This window comes from Chiloscyllium plagiosum, chromosome 29, assembly GCF_004010195.1.
Source record: "Chiloscyllium plagiosum isolate BGI_BamShark_2017 chromosome 29, ASM401019v2, whole genome shotgun sequence".
NCBI lineage: Eukaryota > Metazoa > Chordata > Chondrichthyes > Orectolobiformes > Hemiscylliidae > Chiloscyllium > Chiloscyllium plagiosum.
Window position 1 is genome coordinate 16,674,697 of NC_057738.1, and position 19,341 is coordinate 16,694,037.

The 19,341-nt window shown below is 40.1% G+C and overlaps 1 protein-coding gene across 2 annotated transcripts in view; it reads right to left on the reverse strand.

The window, feature by feature from the left end:
* rp9 (RP9 pre-mRNA splicing factor) overlaps positions 1-19,239 on the reverse strand; it is a 26,964-nt gene extending 7,725 nt beyond the window's left edge. For both annotated transcript variants that reach the window (XM_043719212.1, XM_043719211.1), the window contains exons 1-4: positions 19,106-19,239; positions 15,902-15,932; positions 12,530-12,659; positions 9,490-9,581 (exon numbers count right to left, since the gene is read on the reverse strand). In XM_043719212.1, the coding sequence (XP_043575147.1) occupies positions 9,490-9,581; positions 12,530-12,659; positions 15,902-15,932; positions 19,106-19,239 (387 nt within the window). The remainder of the gene's footprint in view (positions 1-9,489; positions 9,582-12,529; positions 12,660-15,901; positions 15,933-19,105) is intronic.
* Between the last annotated feature and the right edge of the window lie 102 nt (positions 19,240-19,341).

Sequence of the window (19,341 nt, forward strand, 5' to 3'; positions counted from 1 at the left end):
TTTCCAGTATCTGCAGTCCTCACTTTTGCCTAATTTCCTATCCATGTCAGTAATTTATCCTCAATTCCATGGACTTCCACCTTAGCTCACAGTCTTTTGTGTGTAACTTCAAAAGCCTTTTGGAAGTCCATTTAAATACCGTCCTTCAACTTACCGTTATCCAATGCCTTTGAGTAACAAAACAAAAAGGGTGTGCCCACTCTTAAAGTAGCACATACACACATCCAACTATTGGATAGGGAGACAAGGAGTGGGTAGGGGCAGGGGGAAAAGTTTGAGGTGGGTAGTAAACTATAGAATACCACTTTACTCTTTTAAACAGAAGGTAAATATACCTCCACACTCCCCTACCAAACTGTCCCCCCCATCAAAAATTCCCAGGACCCAAATGGCATGGGACTAGATACAGGATAAAACTCCCTCAGCACTGTCCCCCATCAAACACTCCCAGGCCTTCTATCAGAAAGAGGCTATTAAACTTGAAAGAGTACAAAAAAGATTCACAGGAATGTTGCCAGGACTGGAGGATTTGAGTTATAGGGAGAGGCTGAATAGGCTGGGATTTTTTCCCTGGACAGTCGGAGGCTGAGGGGGTGACCTTATCAACCTTATAAAATCATGAGGGGCATGAATAGGGTGAATAGTCAAAGTCTTCTTCCTAGGATGGGGGAGTCCAAAAGTAAAGGGCATAAGTTTAAGGTGAGAGGAGAAAGATTTAAACAGACCTGAGAGATAATGTTTTCATTCAGAGGGTGGTGCATGTATGGAACAAGCTGCCAAAGGAAGTGGTGGAGTTGGGTACAATTACAAAATTTAAAAGGCAATTGGATGGGTATGTGAACAGGAAGCATTTAGAGGGTTATGGGCCAAATAGGACTAGGTCACATTGGGATGTCTGGTCAGTGTGGACAGGTTGGACTGAAGGTTTTGTTTCCATGCTGTCTGACTCTGTTTATGATAGATGGCCTGCTATCCACAAAGGGAAAAAAAAAGTAGAAAAATCAGTTTGTACCAGGAGCAACTAGAAGAAACAGTAAATCCAACTTTATGCTTGAATATTTCAGTAGACCTTAGCTATGAAAATTTTGCGATTTACCAAAGACAGGAATTGTAAACTCAGGACTGGATTACAGTAAATCTGCTGTATCTGTCTCATCACATATCGCAAATTCGCCTATCCACACCAAAAAAAGTAACAACAAAGATCAACATCCATGGCCAAAAATTGTGTATCCGCAATTTTTAACCTATTATGAAACAAGCTCTGCACTTGTGAATTTCTCCATTTGCAGGGAATGAAATCCTTGCAGATAGGGAGGAATGATTGTACTTTCACTCTATCGGTCAGCTAGTGCACATTCGCAATCTTACCTGGCTCCTAATCCTCACTCATGCAGTACCGGGAAGTGGTGTCAGAGCCAGGCAAGTGGGCAGACTGGCGGAGGCGAGGTAATAGGCTGACAGGGCGGGGAGCCTGGAAAGAGTTTCTGGGGAGCAGGGCCAAAAGAGTCCAGGAGCAGAACAAGACGATGACAGTCATGGGGAAAGGTTGTAAGTACATATGTAAGAACCAGATGCCACTAAGTGAAGGCCAGAGCATTACAAAAACCTGGAGATGTAGCAAGGCTTGGAGGGGGGGGACAGGCACAGAGATTCAAGACAGCAATCATTGCTTATGGGATTTATTCTAGGGATTAGCTTTTTAAAAACTAGGTGAAACAAAGAAGGTGCCAGCTACAGAAACTTCTCTTCCATATTGGTTCCCAATCCGACAGCCCGTATGGCTAACTAGAATCCCTACAGTGTGGAAAAAGACCATTTGGCTCAACAAGTCCATACCAACCCTCCGAAGAGTAACCCACCTAGATCCATTCCCCCTGCCCTATATTTACCCCTGAATAATGCACCTAACCTAAAAATCCCTGAATACTAATGGCCAATTCACCTAACCTGCACATCTTTGGACTGTAAGAGGAAACCAGGGCACCTGGAGGAAATCCACACAGACACAGGGAAAATGTGCAAACTCCACACAGATAGTCGCCAGAGGTCGAAATCGAACCTGGATCCCTGGGTCTGTGAGACAGCAGTGCTAACCACTGAACCACCGTGCCATCCTTGAAAGGTTCCTGATCCCACCATCCCCAACTTGAAATCTGATGTCGCATCCCTGTGAGCTGATCGCTGATTCATGTGAATGGCAGAGGCAGAGGCAGTCAGTTAAAATCAAAGTGTGATAAAACCAGCCACAATGAGTGAGATCAAGGGAAAGACTGGGCTAGGAGTGGCGTAAAGAGGGTAGGAGAGGTTTCTGTCTGCAATTGTGATTCAAGATCTGAAAGTTAATCTGTGGTCGTGTTAGAATTATTTTTATTTTCTTGTTTTTTTTTCAAAGTCTTGTGGAGAAGAGTCATACATCATGGTTGGTGGTGATGAAGGGGGGGGGAGCAGAGAAGAATGAAAGGGGAGGGGGTATGAGAGAGAAAAAAAAAGGGAGAAACAACGCTTTAAGCCACAGACACTGTGGAAAACGTAATTTTTAAAAAACGTTACAGGAGCACATTCAGAGTTGTATCTATAATGTTGCCTTCTTTTAGCAATGAGGGACGTTTGACACATCAGCTTTGTGTTGTGGGTGTGGGTTGGGATGGGGGTGTGTGTGTGCACACGCACATGTGTTCAGGGCAGTTCTGCTTAGAGGACAGAGACAGTTCTTTGATTTTTTTTTAAATTGAGAGTTGTGGGTTCAGGAGGGCTCGGCCTAGTAACAACTAATTGACTGGTTCCTGGGTAAGTGGCTGCAAACCATGTATGTAAACAATAGAGCAGAAATATCAAGCTTCCAAAAAGAAAACAAGTCAATCTTTCTCTCTCCAGTGTGAAGTAATAGAAAATCTCCAGGTAGTTGTTCTCACTCGCTATTTCCCTGTAAATTGTGTTTTCTGCAATTTGCTTGCTGGAAAGGAAAAGAGGGAAAACCACCTTCAGAGACACCAAAAGGAGCAATTCTGAAGCAGTAAATTAAAGACAGCATTGGTGAACAATATCTCATAATCAAAAAAACTGAGAGGAAGCAAAGAAATTGAAAGGAAGCAACTCAACTACTGTAGTTTGGATTGTTGCTGTTGAACAGTGATTCTGTTGCTTTTTTTTTGCCACCCTAATAATCTTGTCTTGTGTGTCTGTGTGTGTTTGTACATGGGAATTTCAAAACACTTGTAGAGTTCATGTTTGAGTTATAAGCCAGCAATTCAGTCTCTGTCATTCCATTTATTAAAAAAGTTTGGTGACAATAAATAGTTCTTTTAGTTTTAATTAGAAAACTTTTTGTGCAGCTTCTTTTAATCTGAATTAGACAGGTAAAATTGGGAAAGTTGGATGTTTAATCAAAATTTTCACACTGTTACAACTCTAGAAATGGGGCTGGATTTCCGGCACACTACTTCTGAGTTGTGATTTGGAGATGCCGGTGTTGGACTGAGGTGTACAAAGTTAAAAATCACACAACACCAGGTCATAGTCAACAGGTTTAATAGGAAGCACACTAGCTTTCGGAGCATCGCTCCTTCATCAGGTGATAGTGGAGGGCTCAATCCTAACACACAGAATTTATAGCAAAAATTTACAGTTTGATGTAACTGAAATTATACATTGAAGAATTGATTGTTTGTTAAGTCTTTCACCTGTTTGAATATCATGATAGTTTCACTTCTTTCATGTGTAAATCACAAAACTTTTTTTTATATAAAAAGTTGCATTCTCAGGTTAGCTGTTAACAATGGTCATAGCTCGACAATATGCTGAAGGTGTTAGCCTTCAGATTGTATGTGTGCATGTGAGTCTTTGTCTGTGTGTGTGCGCGTCGGTCTGTCTGGGTTGGGGGTTGCAAGTGTGAGTATGTGTATGTGTAGTGAATGTAGAGTGTCTTAAGTCTGTGAGGGGGGGGTGCATGTGAGAGTGTGGGAGTGTGTGTGTTGTAAGGGTTCATGTGGGTGTGTTTGAGAGTGTCTGTGTGTGTTTGAGAGTGTCTGTGTGTGTAGGAGTGTCTGCGTGTGTGTAGGAGTGTCTGAGTGTGTGTATAGTGCAATGATGGACACCTGTAATGTGACATGAACCCAAGGTCACATGGGTCTCCTGATTCAGCCATAGTTGTCTATCTTATACGTTGCAGGCAAGGATGCCCTGAGGCATGGTACATTGGGGAAACTGAGCAAAGGCTACGACAACGGATGAATGGGCACCGCACAATAATCAACAGTCAAGAGTGTTCCCTCCCAGTTGGGGAACACTTCAGTGGTCCAGGACGTTCGACCTCTGACCTTTGGGTGACCATCCTCCAAGGCGGAATTCTGGACAGGCAGCAGCGAAAAGTGGCCGAGCAGAAGCTGATAGCTAAGTTCGGTACCCATAGGGAGGGCCTCAACTGGGACCTTGGGTTCATGTCACTTTACAGGTGACCACCATTGCACTATACACACACACACTCTCACACACACACATGCACTCCTATACACACATACACACGGACACACATGTACACAGACACACACCCACGCACACCCTTACAGACACACACACTCCCACACTCACAAATGCACCCCCTCACAGACTTAAGACACTCTACATTCGCTACACACACACACACTTTCTCACACTCTCAACCCCCAACCCAGACAGACAGACAGACAAAGACTCACATACACATATTTTTTAGGGTGAATTTGTACTTGCAGGGTTACATTGTACTTTGCTCAAAAACTGCATGATTTCATGTAAAACTCCGTTATCTCACTTTTTAGATTGATTCTAATCTAAACATCATAGCATAGACAGAGAACACAGGGGGCTAACACCTTCAACAGATTGTCTAGCTATCACCATTGTTAACAGCTAACCTGAAAATTTAACTTTTTAAAAAAAGGTTTTGTGATTTACACATGAAAGAAGTGAAACTATCATGGTATTTAAACATGAAAGACTTAATAGACAATCGATTTTTCAATGTATAATTTCAGTTACATCAAACTGTACATTTTTGCCATAAATTCTGTCTGTTAGGATTGAGCCCTCCACTATCACCTGAAGGAGTGACGTTCCGAAAGCTAGTGTGCTTCCAATTAAACCTATTGGACTATAACCTGATGTTGTGTGATTTTTAACTTTGTACTTCTGAATTGGGCGGCAACATAAATTATTTGAGAAATTATGCAAGGGTATAAGTTAATTTAAAAGACAGCTTGCCGCTGTTTCACTGATATACTTAGTCTTGAGATTATCCTGTAAATTTTATTGCAACATCTTTTTGCTTTGCTAGACAAATTGAGTGGAACTTTGCTTAATTATTTTCTTCTCTCTACCCTCCAGCATGCCTCATTCAAGTGTCTAGGTGCAGACAATGTGCCAAACCATGTAAAGAACAACCCACATCTCCGATATTAACACAAGATCTGAACAAAAATCAATCTCTTCTGGAGATGAATTGTATCTAAATATTGTGAAGGAAGTGTTTAATTTAAATGAGCATTAATTTATTGTTTACTTTATACATGTATCAATTGAGGTGTTTATTCATATGTTTATTTTGTTTTTCCATTAACATTCACTTAGACGTGTTTCCTTTAATTCCTCCAAGCAGCCTGCACTATTCAGGACTTATCCAATGTATTTCTCTTTTCATGAGATGACTTTCCCAATGTCAATAAAGCTTAAAATCTCACTGTGGAAACCCAGCCACCAGTGATAATTATTTCCAACCAGTAAAAGTAAATCAGAATGTTACCAGTACTAACTGTTCCCAACTGATGAAAGTCTTCCAATGTCAACTGGAATCAATAATTCCCAACTCATTGGCTACTACTTAACCACTTGGTTAAATAGTTTTAAGCTTTGAATGAAATATTCCAAGGTGCTTCACTGGGCATCTTAAAACAAAGTACAACACCAAATAAAAACAGATAATGTTGGAAATACTCAGTAGATTAGGCAGCACAGAAGAAAGAAACAGAACTTGTATTGCATCAGACTTTTTGTTGGGAAAAGTTAGAGATAATAATAGGTTTTTAACAAGTAGTGGGTAAGGGAAGGGTAAAGGAAGGTCTTAAACAGGTGAAAGACAGTAAAACTTAAATGAAAACAATGCTGAAGGAAATGGCAATGGGGCAAGAGAAAAAACAAAGAAAGGCACTGGAGTCAGATGTACAGCACAGAAACAGACCCTTCGGTCCAACTTGTCCATGCCAACCAGATATCTTAACCTAATCTAGTCCCATATGCCTCTAAACCCTTCCTTGTTCATATACCCATCCAGACACATTTTAAATGTTGTACCAGCCTCCACCACTTCCTTTGGCAGCTTGTTCCATACACGTACTACCTTCTGTGTGAAAAAGTTGCCACTCAGGTCCCTTTTATATTTTTCCCCTCTCACCCTTGGACTTCCCCAACCCAGGGAAAAGACCTTGTCTATTTATCCTATCCATGCCCCTCATGATTTTATAAATCTCTGTAAGGTCACCCCTCAGCCTCTGGCATTCCAGGGAAAACAGCCCCACCCTATTCAGCCTGTCCCTACAGCTCAAATCTTCCAACCCTGGCAACATCCTTAGTAAATCTTTTCTGAACACCTTCAAGTTTCACAACTTCATTCCGATAGACGGGGGGAGAATAGAAGGTGGATGGCCATGCTAAATTGCCCATAGTGTCCAGGGATGTGTAGGTTAGGTGGATTAGCCATGGTAAGTGCAGGGTTATAGGGATAGGTTAAGGGGCTGAGTCTGGGAGGGATGCTCTTTGGAGAGTCAGTGTGGACTTGTTGGGCCGAATGACCTGTTTCCAAACTGTAGAGATTCTATGAAGTCTATTCTATGACATACAAGATATGCCTTGAGCAGTTTGCTGCTGTTGGAAGAGAAAAACTAATACATACAAGGAAACGGAAACAAACGTTGAGATGCTGGAGGCACAGTTTATGGTCAGAAAATGTTGAACTCATACTCAATTAACAGTTGGGTGCTGATCCTCAAACTTATGTTGAGCTTCATTGGAACAGCACAGAGGATCAAGGGCACATGTCGGCCTGAGAACAAGACTAATTAATATGACAGGTCTCGTTTTATATATCATTCAACAGTTTTTCTCACTCAAGATTTTCAATGCAATCTGATTTCAGATCATTCAACCTGCACTTAATAATTTATCCATAATTTCTACCCATTACATTCCTGACAATTGATTTGTTGCATCTATTTCTGTTTGCTTTCAGGTTCCAATTTGATAAAATGTTTACATATAAAGCTTGAACCTATCCTCTGTGGGGACACTGACAAATCTGTTATCACTGGTGTTTGCTGCAGGTGTCCTAGCCTGAGTCTCAACAGGAAACTTTATGTGAGTATAATAATGACTCTTCAATGATGCTTGAATTTTGGTCGGCATATTAAAGGCAAAGTTAAATCTTTCCCTGATGCCTGTAATGGAATATTTCCAGCCTTTTGTTAAATGAAATAGAATTTGTTTTATTTTGTGTTAAAAGTGTACTCGTGAATGTGTTCAGTAACTAACTAAAAAAAACACATTAGGACCTGACAAACCAGATTTCATTCTGGAATCTGAATTGTCTTAACAGCAGCTGGAAGCATAGTACAGACAGGATGACAGTTTTGATCTCTTTGACTGGCAGAGGATGTACAGCTTCAGAGATGCTGCAGATCTTTCATCTTCTCAGCACTGTAAAATGCATCACCAGCAATTAATTACTTTTGAAATATGCTTATTGTTTTTAAATAGGCAAATACATCAGCTAATTTATGCACTGTAAGATCACACAAACAGCAAGTTAAGTAACTGATATATTGATCTAGTTTTTATAACAAATATTGAGAAATTAATGTTGGTACAAAACCAAATAAATTATTCAAAGAGCAGTGCAAGTATTATGGAATGTCATCTATCAATTTTAACTTGCAGATAAGATCTCAGTTTATGATATCATCTGAAAAACAGAGCCTGTGACAACGAAGCATACTATTCATATATTGTACTGTTGATGTGTTCAAGTACTGATGTGGGCAGAACTTCTGATTGAGAAGTTAAAAGCACATGGTAAAATTCTTTCTCTTGCTATTATATCTCATATTTTACATGCTAATCAATGCAATGTTGATGGTATTAAACGAGGTCAAACCTGATGTGGCTCAGTTTATCCTATAACAAGTATGAACAATACCAGTAGCACGACAAAAAAAAAAACTTGGTTTTAGGAAACGTTAGCTTGAATTGGACAGTTTTCAAAAACAGTAAACAAAACTAATGTGCCAAAAATTTGAAACCAAGGGAATTTTAAATTAAATATGCAGATGAGTTTGGGTAGATGCAGGCGAATTTCTTTTATTCTCTCGCAGGATGTGAGTGTCACTTGCTAAGCCAGTATTTATTGATTGCAAAGAGGGTAGATAAGTGTCAACCACATTGCTGTGGCTGTAAGCTAGACCAGTTAAGATGGCAGTTAAAATATTTCAAATCTGTTTTCTGATAAAAACTTGCCATCAATCAGGCGTTGAGGTTGGAAATACATGAAAAATAACCTTCTTAAATGAGGTGGGCTGCAACTTTGAATATGATAAAATCTCTGCGCAATTCATTGCCATTCTGCTCTAAAATGTTACAGTATTAATTATTCAAGTTTTGAGATTTTTGTGTAACTTGGCAACTTCGAAAGGATGAGGGCATAGAAATTAATGTTGGTACAAAACCAAATAAATTATTCAAAGAGCAGGGCAAGTATTATGGAATGTCATCTATCAATTTTAACTTGCAGATAAGATCTCAGTTTATGATATCATCTGAAAAACAGAGCCTGTGACAACGAAGCACACTATTCATATATTGTACTGTTGATGTGTTCAATTTGCCTGCCAAAAGGAACCTTCACAACCCAGGCACTGCTCCCAAGAAATTCCTCTGTTATCCTTTTGCCAAGTCCAGATTCCCTTCTCTCTACAAAGGCCCACTTCCTCAATTCCACCCAAGATCTTCAGTCTTTTCCCTAATTAACAAGGCAGTGCTACTCCAATATTCCATCATGACCTGCCCAGACTCTGATCCCAGCCCATCACCAGCACTTTGATTCTCCTCCATTAGACTCCCATTTGATCTCTTTTGCCCTTGATCCTACTCCATTACCATGGTCCTCTTTCATCCCCATGTAGAGATCCAATCTCTCTGAATTTCCCTCTCCAGAGTGTGAGGCCCCCAAACTGCCCTCTGTGATTTCTGCACCTCGCTCTCCAACCCTGCCAATCAACCTACTATTACAATTTAAAACTTTCTTTATAGTTGTCACTGAGGGCTCCCCATCCAAATGAAAGCCCTAGCTACTAAAATTCCAGAGTGTTTGCAGGAATCCCAAACTGAGGTTTGCCCTCAACTTTCTGATTAGCCTTTAATTTAACAAATTTTTAGAAGTAAAGAATGAAATTTTTTCTGACTTACTACTCTGAACTGTTCCAATTTCTGATTGCCACTGATGAAATAGGGACATTCTCTATCCCCGGTTCTGTGTCCAAAATTTTTGCATCTCCAGCCTGGAAACAACAGTGAGAAATAGTAAAAGTAGCAATTGATAGCAATTCTTCAATGCTCACGTTTTAACATTCCCAAATGCTACCAATGAAGGAAAACTTAAATTTTAAGCTAAATAAAACTACTAAGTTGTAGCAGATCACTTAGCTAAGTTCAAGATAATTAGGCAGAGTCAAAATGGTTTCTGAAAGGAAAATCATGCTCAACGGATCCATTGGAATTCTCGGAGGAGGTAAAACGTGCTCTGGTTAAAAAATGGGACCAAGAGATGTACTGTTTGTATCTGGCTTAACAGAAGACATTTGATAAGATGCTACATCAAAGGTTAGTACAGGAAATAAAGTGCATTATTCACTGAACAAGCATTTACCCTGATTACATTAGTCGAATGGGGAATATGCCAGGGTATGGTATTACAGATTGAATACAATTATACTGGAAACTGGAGTGGAGGTTACAACCAGATCAATCTTGATTTTGACAAATGGCAGACCCGACTCAAAAGACTATTAATACTGCTGATGACCAACAATGCCACCAGGGGGAATCAAAACAGAGTTCAGTTTTGATCAGTTCAAAATCAATTTCATTTAGCACAGCAGTAGAGCCACACGTCATAATGGAGGGTATCTTCAATGTGAAGATTTAATTTTATCTCAAGACTAATTATTTGGTTTATTTAGTAATTGAAGCAAAAGTAGAGAGAATTAACTGGGAAATGGAAATGGTAGTTAGGAGACATCTGCAACTTTGCATTCTATGAGTAAATATACTATCAAGTACATGAATGGTGTCTTGTTTTATATTTCACCACCTGGATTGGATTCACTTAACACTGCTATGGTTAGACTCATGCAGCATAGAAACAGGCCCTTTGTCCCACCACATCTATGCTGACCAACAAATATCAAACTATACTAATCCCATTTACTTGCACTTGCCCAAGAGCCTACTATGCCCTGGGATTTAAGTGCTTGACCACATGCTCCTTAAAAGTTGCAACAATACCCACCTCCACCATCCTTTCAGGCAGTCCGTTCCATATTTCTAGCAAACATGGAGTGAAAAAAACACTTTTGCTCAGATCCCCTCTTACCCCTCACCTTAAAACTATGCGGTGTTCTCTTACATAAAAGTCTGCCAATGGGAAAAGATTCTCAGCATCTACCCTCTCTACACCATTCAGTTTTGTATACATCCTTTATGGAACTCCTTCACTGTCCTGTGTTCCAGGAAAACAAACGCAGCTTGTCCAATCTTTCCTTGCAACAGACTTTCTGTCCCAGGCAATATCCTCATGAATCTCTTGTAAACCCTCTCCAGTGCAATCACACCCTTCCAATAGTGTGGCAATTAAAACTGCACACTGTATCCCATCTGTAACCCGACCAGTCTTCCATGTTCCTATATTCTGCACCTTGGATACATCCTATATGTCTTCTTCAGGGATCTATGGGTTGTACACCAGGGTCCCTTTGTTCCTCATTACTCTCTAGGGACCTACTATTCATTGTGTAAATCTTTCCCTTATTAGATCTTCCAAGATGCAATATCTAATACTTATTAGGATTAAATTTCATGCGCCATTGCTTTGCCCAATTTAGCAGCTGATCAATTATCAGACTGCAGCCCGAGTCCACTGTCCTCATTATCAACATCACAAATTTTCACACTATTTGTAAATTTATTAACTATACTTTCTACATTTACATCCAAGTCACTAATGTATATAACAAACAGTAAGGGTCCCAAGCACCACTGGTCACAGGCTTTCAATCATAAAAATGCATTTGTGGATTGAAAAATTGGGGCTGAATGCTAATTTGAGTAGAGCATGTGTTGGCTGAAAATGGGTGTTGACTTAAACACCAACTAAGTGCAAAAACAATTTATGAAGCTGGAAAATGGGTTGTTCTCTATGTCATGACTTACCTGATTATGTTAACTATTTCAGATTTTACTTTCATGTGTTATTACCTATACAGTCAATTCATAATGAGTCAACTTTAGATAACTTGAAACTTTGATGAAAGCAAAATTATCAGCCATTCCTGCCAACAGAACCATAAATCCAAAAGAAAGATGCCCAAGATAAGCCAAGTTCTGGACTGGTAACTCTGGAACAACCAAATACCTGCCATTTGTCAAATCTCTCACCAACCAATCAAGGAGTTAGGACATGCTACACCAACAAAATCACTGAGAAACCATATTTGACATCTAGATTTCTCTGTGAAAGGACATTCAAAAATTCCAGGTATAATCAAACTTGCAAAAAAGTTAAAGCACTGTTGATTGGAGACTATGTGAAGTTTGTACAGTAAATGTGGTACAAAGCAAAAATTGTTAACGAGTGGGAGGTTATACTATCAGCTTGTCAACTATTTTGAAACAACACAAACATTTTGGAACAGTTTAACAATACAGCCATTCTCTCCAACAAAGAGAAGGGTGCCCACCACAACAAAGAAGCTCTGTAATAAGATTCAAAACAGCTTGACCAGCAAACTCTCCGACCTCTAGCCCAATCCTACAGTGAAAGAAAATCACCCTGGCAAAGAGGCTGGACCACAAGAAGTTCACCTGCAACAACAGATGAGTGGGTCTTTTTAAGACAAGGTATGGCATTGTATTCCATGCAGTGATTATGAGGGGGGAGCGGGGAGGAGAAAGAGAGAGCGAGAAAGAGAAAGAGCAAGAGAGAGAGCGCGCAAAGGGACGTTTTTCCCATATTCACTGCTTCACTCTTTTCATTTGACTTTTTTTGACACATGTATACATATAAGTAAATCGGCTTACACAGGTGTGTTTAATCACCACTAAGCATGAATTTGTAGGTGATCATCTCCAATTTGATTGACCACAATTCTACTATATTTAAATATGGAATTATTTACTTCCTTTGCTTCATTTCAACAATGAATATACAAATTAACAAGATTCTGCTTACACTGCATGACTTTCACTTCTTTTCCCAAGGGCATCCAAAGTCCTTTGGTAGGAGCATGTGCCAGGAAATCTCTTGCTTCTTCATTGCCTGGCAGGTCTGGAATACAATCTTCAGGCTTGTCATCATTTTCCTGAGTACAAAGAATTCATTTTACAGGTCTTATAAATATTGCACAGTATTTTACATTATGATCCAAAACTGTAGGGAACTAATTTTGTTCTGCAAATTAAACTGAATGGGTTAGAGAAATGAAAAAATCAGACAATGACTGTTAGGATAAGAAATAAGTTTTTCTTTATAATCCATGTCACACAAAACAAATTGCATCCACTGTAATCAAATATTTTCAAGATTGCATTAAAGTAGTTTCATTTGTTAGTTGTTAACAGAGGAAAGCATACATTATCCTGTTTTCTTTTGTACAAGAAATCTAACTTCTGTATCATGCTCCTACAAAAGGATCAGAAATGTATGACAAACTAATTTTTCAGTATTTACTCTCATCCTCAACATTTTCCCTTAATTTTAAATGCTTGCTTGCAATGATTCATACTGGATTATAGTTCCACTGATATCATAACTGCTCCTGCTTTTCTTAGTGATTACGTTAAGATAGGAATGTGAATAGTCAACAGCCATAAGCTATTTGACCACACTGGTCTGTCATTGCTAAACCCACACCTGACATCCACTGATTGCTGAACTCCTTACATGTCATTGGAACTGTTCATTTCCTATTGCACAAAGCCCACAGAAACAAAGAAGGTGTTTGGTATGCTTTCTTTTATTCGGCAGAGCACTGAGTATAGGAGTTGGGAGGTCATGTTGCAGCTGTACAGGACATTGGTTAGGCCACTTTTGGAATATTGTGCGCAATTCCGGTCTCCTTTCTATCGGAAGCATGTTGTGAAACTTGAAAGGGTTGAGAAAACAATTACAAGGATGTTGCCAGGGTTGGAGGATTTGAGCTATAGGGAGAGGCTGAATAGGCTGGGGCTGTTTTCTCTGGAGCGTCAGAGGCTGAGGGGTGACCTTATAGAGGTTTATAAAATCATGAGGGGCATGAATAGGATAAATAGATAAATTATCTTCCCTGGGGTGGGGGAGGCCAGCACTAGAGGGCATAGGTTTAGGGTGAGAGGGGAAAGATATAAAAGAGACGCAAGGGGTAGCCTTTTCCACGCAGGGGCTGGTGCATGTAAAAGGCATCTGGATGGGTATATGAATTGGAAGGGTTTCGAGGGATATAGGCCAAGTGCTGGCAAATGGGACTAGATTTGGTTAGGATACCTAGTCGGCATGGATGAGTTGGACCGAAGGGTCTGTTTCTGTGCTGTAGTTCTCTATGACCAAGTAATTTCTCTCACTGATAAGAGGAAGGCATTATCTTGAATTGCTAAAGATTTAATTGTAATGAAGACACACACTTGTACATTTTACAGAGCCACATCATGTTAGAATCATAGACTGGTGACATTGTAGGAAGCCATTTGGCTTGCTTTGTCCATACTGGTCCTATGCAAGGGAAATTGAACTATTTTTCTTGACCTTTCCTCCAGCCCTACATTTATTTTCCTTCAGTTTCTTTATCCAATTTCTATTTGAAAGACAAGCATCATTTAAGTGTTTAAAAATAAATGCACACAAGACACAGCTTAGTGTTTTACTTTCTGGATTAGAGTGGTGCTGGAAAAGCACAGCAGTTCAGACTGCATCCAAGGATCAGGAAAATTGACGTTTCGGGCAAAAGCCCTTCATCAGGAATACAGGCAGAATGCCTGAAGGGTGGAGAGATAAATGAGAGGAGGGTGGGGGTGGGGAGAAAGTAGCATACAGTAGTCTGTTTCAGGGCATGGTTGAAGAGCTGCAGGGCAGAGGAAATGACCTGGGAGTTGCAGTGGGAGAGGGACTCCCTGAGGTTCTTGTAGATAGAGGAGGAAAACTTCAAGGCAGACATCCTTGCAAGAGGATTATGTCCTGAAACAGACTACTCTATGCGACTTTCTCCCCACTCCCACCCTCCTCTCATTTATCTCTCCACCCTTCAGGCACTCTGCCTGTATTCCTGATGAAGGGCTTTTACCCGAAATGTCGATTTTCCTGCTCCTTGGATGCTGTCTAAACTGCTGTGCTTTTCCAGCACCACTCTAATCCAGAATCTGGTTTCCAGCATCTGCAGTCATTGTTTTTACCTTAGTGTTTTAACATGTTTATGGATCACGTGGGAGTGATTTGGAGCATTAGACTACAATGGTGGAATTAATGTTTGCTTATAACTCAAACTTTTAAATGGCACCAGTTAGCTTTTTAAAAATCCATTTTAGGTATGAAAACTACAATACTAAGCTTTGAGCCCAAATGGCTGGTTACACCATACTGGAAGGAAATCTTTCATGCAGACCATCGTTCTACTGAATGGTTCGGAGCATGTGCAGCTCTCTAACTTCATGACATTACTATGGAACTTTTGTAGAAATGAAACAGACATTTATAACCAGACATTTTAAAGTATTAATTTCAAAGGAAATAGGCTAGAAAAGCATTTTGCTACATTTAAGATTACATGTCAAATCATATGGATGCACCTCCATTTTAGACTAGATGATCGGTCAGACTATGACTTGTACAGTAAAGTAGATTACACATGACCTTGTCACAGATATAGGTCAGTTACAATACATTTTAAGTATTACCTATGCACAAATATTAATACGTATACTCAATACAGAATTCCACTTCAAAATGCAACGGTGCAGAGTTGTGAAATTAGACAGTCTCGTTTTGGTAACTTGTTAAAATGTGCCTTAAAATATTTCAGAAAAGTTATGAGTTTCAAGCAATAGGTGATGTTGCTTGAGGCTATCAGGGCAAAGATGTGTATTGCTTCTTTTCTCTAAACCTTCATTTTTGTATTTCAGGACTGCAGGTGAAAAAGATATACATTGATATAGCTGTATCTATGTAACTTAATGATAAATGTGTAAGACTAACATTGTATACGTGGTTCTAGATAAAACACCAAATGCTAACACTTCATATGACATAGAACAGAGACATATTGCATTAATTTGATGCGCTACATACTGTAAGAATTTTGATACTGATTTTTGGACATTATTCTTCACAAAATAATACTTCAATCTCAGAACATTAGGATACTGGTATTGGTACACATAGAAAAATTAAGAACAAGAGTCACATCACACTCCCATTCGTCACCATGTTTTATGCAATGGTAGGAAATATGAGGCAAGGATCTATCAACCCATTTTTGCTTTGGGAATGTGCTTACTGCAGAATAACCAACAGCCAAAAATAGTTTTTAACACACTTGTCAATATTAAAAAGTGCATCAATCAATTTATCACTAACCTTAATCATTCCTGGTGGTGGCTTCTCATAACTATTTGAAAAAAAAAGACAAATTGCAATAATTTAAAGACATCACAAACAATAAGTAATTCAGACTGGTTAGTTTGGATGAGGTAACTACCTTTTTAAGCATAAGGAAACATTCGCAAGTTTTGAGAAGATTTGTAGTTCAGGTTGAGATTCTGAATGTAGGTTTGCTCGCTGGGCTGCAAAGTTAGTTTTCAGACGTTTCATCACCATACTAGGCAACATAATCAGTGAGCCTCCTGACAGAGCACTGGTGGTATGGCCTGCTTTCTGTTGATGTGTTTAGGTTTCCTTGGGTTTCCTGTGATGTCATTTCCTGTTCTTTTTTCTCAGGGGTGGTAAATGGGATCCAAGTCAATGTATTTGTTGATAGAGTTCCAGTTGGAATGCCATGCTTCTAGGAATTATCATGCTTGTCGCATGTTTGGCTTGTCCTCGGATGGATGTGTTGTCCCAGTCAAAGTGGTGTCCTTCCTCATCTGTATGTAAGGATACTAGTGAGAGTGGGTCATGTCTTTTTGTGGGTAGTTGATGTTCATATATCCTGGTGGCTAGTTTTTTGCCTGTTTGTCCAAGGTAGTGTTTGTTACAGTTCCCTGAGAAAAAATACAGGAAATGTCATCATAAGAAATGACATCACCAACTCAAGGAAATCTAAACACAAATAGAAAGTGGGCCATGCCACCAGTGCTTCATCCGGAGGCTCACTGATGATGTTACCTAGTATGGTGATGAAACATCTGAAAACGAACCTTCCAGCTCAGCAAGCAAACCAACGTCCAATAAGCAAACATATTATATGTATGGTTTATATTTCTTACCAAAGTCAAGTAGTTATATAATTTGGATGCCAAGGCGGAAACTGAATGACACCAATTGGGATGATTTCCTCCCTGTTGTTATTCCCTGGAGTCTCACAGTCCATTCTCCCCTGGATACCTCCAGTCTTGCTTACTGCTGCTATTTGCCTCACTGCTTCAATCACAGGCATATTATCAGTAGCAAGCATAGGAGACAATCAACTTTTGAAAAGCTCCTCACCAATTCCATTCATTCTATTGAGGGAAACCCACTTTTTTTCTAATTGGTCACCCTGTGAATGAAGTTGCGAGGAAATTTCAGGAAAAGATTTGTTTGCCATGCCAGCATTTTTTTCAAGCATTAGTCCAATGCACAAGAAGCAAGATAAACTTTGCCTAAACTATTCCTGCGTCTTAACCGCTTGTCTAATTACTATGATTCATATAATCACTGACTCAAAAGGGATTTACAATAAGTGTCTTTCATTTGTAAACAAAGAGAAAAACACTATTCATAATGACAGAATATCCCAAAATGCTTTACAGCTAATTCAGTATAGTTATTGTTCTATAACATACACAGCAAGTCAATCTGCACACTGTTTTAAGGTACTACATAATAGTAATATCAAAAAATCTTCTTAGTGTTTTTTTAACTAAGGGCTGATGATATCTTCAGCAAGATGGGATTGCAGAATTAAAGTTAATTTGTACAAATTTTTCTTTGAGATATACCTATCTTTCTAACTTCCGTTTCTGTTAAGTATACGGAATCAGGATGCTGCCTGACCTGCTGTGCTTTTCCAGCAACACACTCTCAACATAGAAAATCGGATGACCTGTCAGAATTTTAGGACCTGGTATATGCACAGGCACTCATTCTAGATTGGAACAGTAACTTGCTGAATCAGGTTACTCCGAAACTAATTAGTAATGGGTAATTATTAATGTTTTGGAAAATAGCACATGTAAATTGTTAACTTAAGCAACAAACTCAGAACACTACCCTTGGTTTGGCACTGACCTAAAACAGATCCTTAAATTCCATAGCCCTTAGTCCCAGTTGCGATTCATAAACATGAAATGCTCAACATTAACATTTAAATCTATTTTTTAACTCCACGCTTTACATTTATTATTATTTCATAGAAAAATATGAAAGGTTGAAAGACATCATTTGCACCTGTCCTAGTTGTACAAGTCAGAGACCCCGTAGCAAAACAAAAATTGTCGGCAAGTCTAGCAGCTTCAATGGAACAATAAAAACAAAGTACTACAGATGCTGGAGATCTAAAATAGCACTGGAAATAAGTCATATTGGATTCAAAGCATTAACTCTTTTTCTGCATAGATACTGCCAGATCTGCTGCCTTTTTGCGGAATCATGTTTCTTTGGGAAATAAAAATCGAGTTAATGATCCCGATTCTCTTGGGCAGTGGCAATCCCTCAGTCAGATTGTTGCATCACTTATTCCAATAGTACTGTACTGCAAACCAGCCGTTAAGCCAATTGAGCTGATCAACACCCCACACTGCTGACATTACCATGAAGGACTCACTTCCTCAACCTCTCCCCTCGCCTGAGACGTGTTAAATCTCAGGTTAAAATGCCACCAGTGCTCTCTCTCACTGTGTGTTAAGACTATGGCGATTTTACTGTATTGAGCTTCACACTTCTGGCGGAGAATTAACCACACATATCCTTTGACCATAGTCAGCTGCACTATTTTGAGATTTAAATTTAAAAGGTGGAAGGAGGTAAGGTGAGGGTTGGTGGAGGAGACTGTCGGGTGAAGCGGTGGCCGGGTGGGAGATGTAGAGTTTGGAGTTATCCAGTTCGGGAGTCTGTCAGATGAAGTGTGGGCCGATGTGTGATAAACCGGGGCCTCAGCTTAATAGTCACACGGGAGCTAGAATAAGGTTTTAATTGTCCGCCCCCTACAAAGTCACTATTAATCTAACATACACTTGACCCTCCGAACATTTCAGAGCCAGGGGTATTGCCGATTTTGCGGGCAGTCTGAATACTGTCAGCTCCAGGGACCCTCAACAGAAGCCACTTTTGTTTTCTACTTCACGATTCCAGAATCTGCAGGTTTAGATTCTGCCCAGATCTCCGCTCACAAGCCTGCGAGCGGTATCTCTGGGCAGCTGTCAGCGGCCATCCCTTCACCACCGAAAGAGAGCGAAAGTCAGGCCGAGGGACACAAAAACAAACTGCTGGTCAAACTTAGCAGGCCCGGCGGCATCTGTGAGGGGAAAGGAGAGTTCACGTTTCGATTTCGGCGACAAAACAAAAACGCACGCACCCGCCCGCCCTCAATCGCGCGGCTCTCGCTCTCATCCACCGCTTTATTTTTCGTTCTCTCAGCCTTACAAGGTCTCGACGTGTTTGATTTTCTTCACTTCTTGGTGCAGCCGTTTTTTCTTCTTCTTCTCCGGCTCCCTTTCCTCCGCGGCGTGACGCTTGTGCCGCCGTTCGTGACCGCTCGTTCGGCTGCCTTCCGCCATCTCAGTCAGGGATCACGGACGCGGGACTAACCGCTCAGAGCCCGGGGCCTAGCAGCTGCCGTGAATCCCCCAACCATCACGGGCACCGCAGAAACATCGAGC